The sequence below is a fragment of the Porites lutea genome, chromosome 1, assembly GCF_958299795.1.
Source record: "Porites lutea chromosome 1, jaPorLute2.1, whole genome shotgun sequence".
NCBI lineage: Eukaryota > Metazoa > Cnidaria > Anthozoa > Scleractinia > Poritidae > Porites > Porites lutea.
In genome coordinates this window covers 3222701-3230103 of record NC_133201.1, presented here as the reverse complement: position 1 = coordinate 3230103, position 7403 = coordinate 3222701, and the positions used below count along the sequence as shown (strand labels likewise).

The 7403-nt window shown below is 38.6% G+C and overlaps 1 protein-coding gene across 1 annotated transcript in view; it reads right to left on the bottom strand.

The window, feature by feature from the left end:
- Positions 1-6105: 6105 nt before the first annotated feature.
- LOC140934058 (transmembrane protein 177-like) overlaps positions 6106-7403 on the bottom strand; it is a 4363-nt gene continuing 3065 nt past the window's right edge. The window contains exon 2 of the mRNA XM_073383745.1: positions 6106-6417. Coding sequence (XP_073239846.1) covers positions 6368-6417 — 50 coding nt within the window. The 3' untranslated portion in view covers positions 6106-6367. The remainder of the gene's footprint in view (positions 6418-7403) is intronic.

The following is a 7403-nucleotide window of genomic DNA, read 5'->3' as shown; positions in this document are numbered from 1 at the left end:
TGTACTTGACTATGAAAGGAATACCCTTTGTTCCGCCACTTTTATTACAAAAAAGCTTAAATTTCATTGGTTAAAAGCCCTTTATTGATATACATTATGAGCTTACATGATGTGTGGTTTAAATGAACTCACTAAATGTGCGTTAAACAATTGTAAAGTGAACTGATGTTGTGACAAGTGCTTAATTTTCCCCATAACCTGTTGACGTGAAAGCAAAAATCGCTGTAACTGAGTTGAAAGCGCTAGGATTAAGTCCCTCATGAGACTTTTTTGAATTTGGCGACAGCATTTTTCCCGTCCTATACGTGGTCGTTTACACGAGAACATTACAGATGTCTCCGCAAATGTTACTACTATTAAAACATTTGAAGTATCTTAACTGATAGAACATTGGCTTTAAGCCATAAAGCTAATTAATGATAACCATCTTTGTCGGTCTATATAGCTCAATGACTTGACTTTTTTTTTGAGAAAACGAAGAAATAATCTAACTCCAATGTTACAAACAGACGACCCAATTTATCATGGACCTTTGACACGTCTGCTAAAACAAAGATGCTTTTTTCACATGCATGTTCTTCGTGTGGAGGTGCAAACAAGATATGTGATTACTATCTTACATATCTGAGAAGACGAGGGAGATTTTCTTTCCTTTATCCAATACTTCTTAGCAATTTAGAGTGCTTAAAGACTGTATGGCTTTCAAAGCAATGCAAACACTGAGTCCACAACTGGGAAATGTATTTAATTCTTCAACTAATGATCGAGGCAATGGTAGAAGGCAAACTGTTTTTTCACGCTCTGCAACTCTGTCATGGCCCCCAAGGACATCTTGGGTCAGTACTCGATATGTGGGCACTTATCGAGGAATGTTTCGTAAAAACGCTTGAAATATTTTGATGGTGCAAAACTATCCTTATCAGTTTAGTTTGACGTGCTTCAAAGGGCTGACTCAGCCTACCTTGAACGCCTTTTTCAAATTGAACTTTTCGGACTTTTTTGCAGGATATCTCCTCGTTGACAGGCAGCCTAAACTCGCTATTGGAGCGCTCAGAAGTACATTACCAGAGAGGGCTTGTATGTAAAACCTAATATTTCGAAAAAAATTACCCTTTCTTACTTTTTTGTGAGGAAAATAAACTTCCTCTACATTGCGGTAAATCCTGCGCTAAATAAAATTTTCAGTTGTAACGTCACCAGAAGCAACTGAATCTACTCACCGAAAAGTTTATACTGTATTGTAAAATTGGTATTTTAGTATATAATTTTAGTTACACGACACTGGTTTAATTCGGTGGCTTCGTGATTTGTGTTGACGCGTGAAACTGATGGGCAGCGAGCAACAAAGTGAGAAAGTGAGAATTGTGGCTTGCGAAACGACGCTAAGTCTTCGGCTCGCAGCAGTTAGCTAAACGAAGGACATTTTTTTTTCAGCATGCATAACCAAGAGAGTTAAGACAGGATTGCAAAATCAGGCCAGATCATCACACTGAGGACACAAAAAATGGCCTAAGATATCCGCAACACAGGGGCCGGATTCAAGACTTTTGGTACGTACCTATGCGTACCTAGTACTATTCTAGTCAACTATCATCTACTACTTCGGTAAAAAGGTTCGATGCCAAAAATAGTACCCCTACTTAACCATGAAGAATAAAGGACTAAGACAAGAAGTCTTCTTGTCATTTTCGCTTGACGTTAATAAGTCAAAATGATCAAGCCGTAAGGTGCGTCCTTTCGAAACAATTTTACCAAATTTCCTTCCATAAATAATAGGTTTCCCTACCCTTTTACTTTTAAATACCTGAGGATTGAAAAAGGTACCCCTTATTTTTTGGGCGGAGCCTCCCCGTATAGGCCATCATAGGGACCGTACCCACCGTGGGTTCTCACAGTAACGTTTCCCTCGGAAGTTAGTTTGTTAGTATGTATACGCCGGACTTAAGCGGGGTAACGAGATAGATAGTTATTGAATTACGTACGTGTACTGATTCACTGAAACGATGAATAAAATCCAGCGGACTGCATGAGTCTTTTTATCAGCGGGTGAAAGCTTGACAGCTCTGATTACTGGTAATGCATCAAACAAAATTAAGAAGTTCGGTCTCTTTTAAGAATGTAAGCTTCTCAGTTGGGCATATAAAATATCATATACACACAATGAAATGAGTAGATCGTATTCCGCCGTAGAAATCGCTTATTTAGGCATATATAACATCTCCCATAGCCCTGGGCATTCTGGCACGTCAAACAAAAGCTCCAAAACGCGCGATGGCGGCTAACAACGGTTGCCTATCGTCCTGACGTACGTTCATTTTGAATATAAAATATAAATCCAACAAACCTTAAAATGATTTATTAGATCGTAGTCCAAAACGTTTTCGATGACCAACAACAGCTGCCTATGGTCCTATGTGTTCATTTTGAATATATGATATCAATCAAACAAACCTTAAAATTATTAAATCAATTAAGTTAAAGATCAAGTATCTCTGTCTAGTACAGTACAAATGTATTAATGTCTTCATCGGTGTGTGTTTGAGAAAACTCTAGAAACTTGTTGGTCAAGAGATAGCAAATAGGATAAGTGTCCCCTTTCAACCCTCTTTGTATTTGTTTTCCGCGATAAGGTGGTCCGGGCTGATACAGACTATTAGAACTTCCCGTTTTTAAAAAAGAGAAGGTCAAACACCCATCTTTTTCCTATTTTTTTTTTTTTTTAACTTGCTCTCCAGTATTAGACTTTTTCATTTCTAAGCACTCAAAGTAATACACAATTTCCATTCCATTTTCATTCGCGTGCTACGTTCGGCTTACAAACTTAATTTACAGAGTATTTGTCTCCGCCGACGAGCGTGCCAAGTTCGCCACTGAAGAAACGAGGCGGCCGTGTTAACTTCCGCAAAGACTTCAGGGGTCTTTAGGGACTGTTACTAGAGACAGGAAATAAAACTGGCCAACCGCTGACCGGCGCGACTTTCAGTAACAATCCCAGAAACACTTGCGGGACGGCATTTCAGCTCCAGTTCCCTTCTCGGCAAATAGGCCATCGTTTTAAAGCGAGGCTAGTACGAAGCTGTGGTTTGAAAAATGATTTTCTATTCTCATGCAAATAGAACTCATTTTCAATAAAGAAGGGTTTGGCTCTTAGCCTTGAATTAATAAAAGGAAATCTTTAATTATCGACGTCATTATAAATTATCATTTCCTAAAGAAAAAGAAAAAATGCCGCATGGGTTGGTTGGGCGATTGGCACGGCCTAACTTTGACCACCGCCACGATGGACAACTTCAGGAAGGACAAACGTAATAGAAGGATACCACTTTGAGACACTGACTTCCTTTGTTAATAACCAAAATGCTAAAACCACAACTCCAAGATCTGCGGGTAATGCCACATTCTTGTCTCCAAATCGCGTACCAGTTTCAAAAGGGCCTTCATAAAAAAAATTATGCTCTTGTTTAAGCTCTGATTCATTCATAAGGTTTAAAGATTTTTAAACCATGAGCTCGAGCTGACGTCTTTTTTTGTCCACTTTGTGTATACTGTTTCTTTCTGTGTTTTTTTTTCTTTAGAAATGTTGATACCGCGATAACATGGAATCGACCCTCTTTTATCTCACCATTTTCACTTACTGCAGGTTTATCACAGCGTAATTTTAAAATCTTTTAGCAGTCTTCTGATCATTTAAGCACATCAACAAAAGATATAGATAATCAACAAAATCAAATCAAAACTCGACATGTGGCCAGTTTCCGTGCAAACGGAATCACTGCGAGAATTTTAGTCAATAACAGCACGCTGATCCAGACGGCCAGACTGTTAAGCTACTTTTCAACTGCTTCCCTTGGTTTCAACCTAATAAAAAATAACATCTCTTGTCTGGTGTCATAAGTAAAAATTGGCCATAGAATTTTTTTTGCAACACAAATATTATATAAATTGATAGGTAGCCCTTTCGTATACCTTATACTCACAAATGGTACCCCTTTCATATACCTAATCTATAACATTGCATCCCTTTTAACTGCTGTAAATGCGACGTCTTTTTCGTAAGAATAAATTAATTAAATCATTAAATCAGGAAGTTTTTTTTAGTGTGTTTCTCATCCAAAACAGGCGTCTGTAGCCTCATTTTGGGGGTGTACCACAAGGGTAATCTGATTTACTCTACCCCTCAACCCAGTTAGCCGCTCAGCTGAGGGAGAGCCAGTGTGTGGACAGGAGGTTAGAGATTCAAAAAACCGCAAGACCACCAACCAGAGTCTTTAAAAAAAGTGGGAAGTAAGATCATGCTGGTCATGATTAAAAGCTTGAAACACTTCTGATGATGGCACAATTGTACAGTGATGATTGGTGACTGGCCTTGTCTCCATCGACCTTATCAATTTATCGGAAGGAGACAGAAGAGACCCTGTGCTGTTTGAATAGAGGGCGTAAGCCTCTGCAGTGTTGTTTATCTTTCCGGGGGAAGGGGAATGTTACAGCTAGATCAGCATTAATTGGCTTCAAGTTGATGTACGTAAATGACCTACATGTAATAACGCCCACTTCCAAATAAACGCCCCCTTATCTAATGAAAGCCACCCTGTACATTGTAAAAAAATTATTAGACGCCCGTTTCTAAAAAAACGCCTCCTGTCTAGCTAATAGCTAGACGCCCTTTATGAGAATTAGTCCAAGATACTAGGAATTCGCAGAAAGGTGCAAAGTTATTCAGTTCACTCTGTTTCTTGCTTGATAAAGAAGGCTTTGCGTATTTCAACTTGTTCCATGTCAAGTTTAAAGTAAGTAGAGACTAACGATGGCAACACAATAACAATGAGCGAGTAGTTCTGACGTCAATGTGGTGATTTCAAAGAGTTATAGGGAGCTTAAGGAACGACGACGGCGACGTAAACGAGAACGGCAAAAAAGCAATAGGTTTAGATTGGGAAAACAACAACTTTGCACGTGCATCACGTCTTTTTGTACATTTCCTTGCCGTCACTGCACAACTACGACGTGAAAATGCCTAATATCACGATTTGTCGAGGACGGGAACACAAGTCATTTTTCCTTTTCTTTTCCTGAACTTTGATACAGCAGCGCAAATTCACTTTTAAAGTGACGTTTTCGTAGCCGTCGCTGTCGTTGTTGCTTAATCAAAAAACCTAAAAATGGCCTTTTACCAACTTTTTCACCTGATTTTACATGAAATAGACAGATTTGGTTGTTTTATGCTGAAAAGTGGATTTTTTTCAAAAAGCTTGGTACTTTGCTTAAGCTCCCTAATATGGATCTCTTAGACGGCCTTGATATTTTTGTGGAAAGCATATTAGTATTGTTGAGATTGTTACAGCAATGAAGAATAAACGCCTCCTATCTAGCTATTAGACGTCCACGCTTGGACCCCTAAAATCAAATAGACGCGCAGGGCGTTTATTAGGTCAATTACGGTAGTATTCTGCCAATATTCGACGACTCCAAAATGAAACTAAAAATTAGACAGACTGACAATTATCCCCACTCAACGACACTCACCATGAAGGTGCCAAGGATAAAATCCAAAACAAAGGGCTTAGTGGAGACTTTTTTGTAGGCACAATGTAAGCAGTGAAAAAATGTATCCAGCAGTTGAGAGTTTACATGGGCTAACACCATTTACCCTGTTATATTTAATGCTTTCAGTCCCAAGAGTAATCAACATTAATTTTCTCCTCCGAAATACCAATATAAAACCAAGAGAAAAGGTTATGAGGATGAAAAAATAAACACTAACTGGAAAATGCTTTGGTCTTTAAATTATTTCAGCTAATTCCTTAATTGAAATGTATGGAGATCATTTGTATGTGAATATTGGGGCTTAAAAACTTCAGGTACATGTATCTTTGAACCTTACATTTTAAACCTTTCTGACACAAAATAATACCTGTGTCCCAGGAGTATCTTTACTCATGCAATTTCAACAGACTATAACTAGAGGGAAATGATCTGTTTTATTTTTTATTTATTTATTTTTTTGAGTTTTAAAAGCCTTTTCGTTAACAATACAGCAGCCTTTTAAACCTGCATAACAAAAATATAATAATCATGCAATTTCTTACTTAAAAAAATATTTTCGGGATTGCTGCTAGAGTGGGAGGCTTAAAAAAAGGGTTGAGGCAACCTTGTTCCCAGGTTCTCTCTCTCTCGCTCAGTAGGGACAGGTAGGGAGGACCCTGGGAACAAGGTTGGGGTTGAGGGTGGGAATCAATGTGGTTGTTGCTTTAAGGCCAGGTCAACTCTGAAGGCACGTATATGGACTATTCTTGTCACCAAGCCCTGCTTCCATCATCATTTACAAGAGCTCATTTAGAGTTGAGAGATCACAACCAAGAGTTCTTAATCACTTGTTAGCAACAATAGGCAGTTGTTCATTAACCACATCCTCAGGCCCTACAAAAAGGAAGACATGTTAAGAGTTGATGAGTTAATACCACAAAACAGGTAAAATTGTGCTCACAGCTCTATGCAGCTTTGAAGCTAGAAGTATCTTTGCAGTGTACAGTTGAACCTCCATTAAGCGGCCAGTAACCAAAGTCTTGAAATAATTTGTAGAAAAGAATAGGAAGTTAAACCTCTATTAAGTGGCTGTGGCCACCTTTTGGCTGTCCCAACAAGAGTTCTTCCACTGTCTTCATCTCCATGAAGTGGCCATCAATCACTTGATACTCTTAGTTTGGTTTTATTTTAAGAATATGACAAAGGAAAATTAAGTCTGAAATAGAAGGTGATGACTGATTGTAGACCAGCAATGCTGTTCCCGTTGCAAGGTTTGTTTCAAAATAAATACCAAGGGGTTTTTCTGGTAAAGATTACATGCATGCTAACTTATGACAAACCTCTGTTCAGCGGCCAACCTGCATTAAGTGGCCACTTGTCAGTACCCTGAGGGTCACTTAATGGAAGTTCAACTGTGTGATGCTGTTACTGACACAAGCAGCAGACTAGAGCACCAGCAAAAAGAAAACTATAGACAAAATACCACAGAATCTTTCCTTCCCACCAAGTTGGATTCACAATTTGAATTAGCTGGCAGTGCCAAAATTATATGCTACTGCTTTATTCAGGGTGCGACAAAGACGGTGTCCACTTGCCCCAGACAAGTGGTTTTGGCCCGCGGACAATTAATGGGTTGTCAATCTTACTTGTCCTTTGGACAAGTGAATGAATCTCAGAAAATAATTTTTAAAAAAAACAAGGTGTTTTAAACTTTTTCAGCGGAGAAATTAGTATACATTTAAGTTTTCGAAAGTGTAAAACAGATCGCTCTTCGCAAAAGTAACTTACAAGTAAGAAACGAAATGAGTCGACCACTTACGATTTATCTGCCATTTTATTTCAATGAGTACCGAAAGGAACCTGGGACTCGTTTGGGGCTA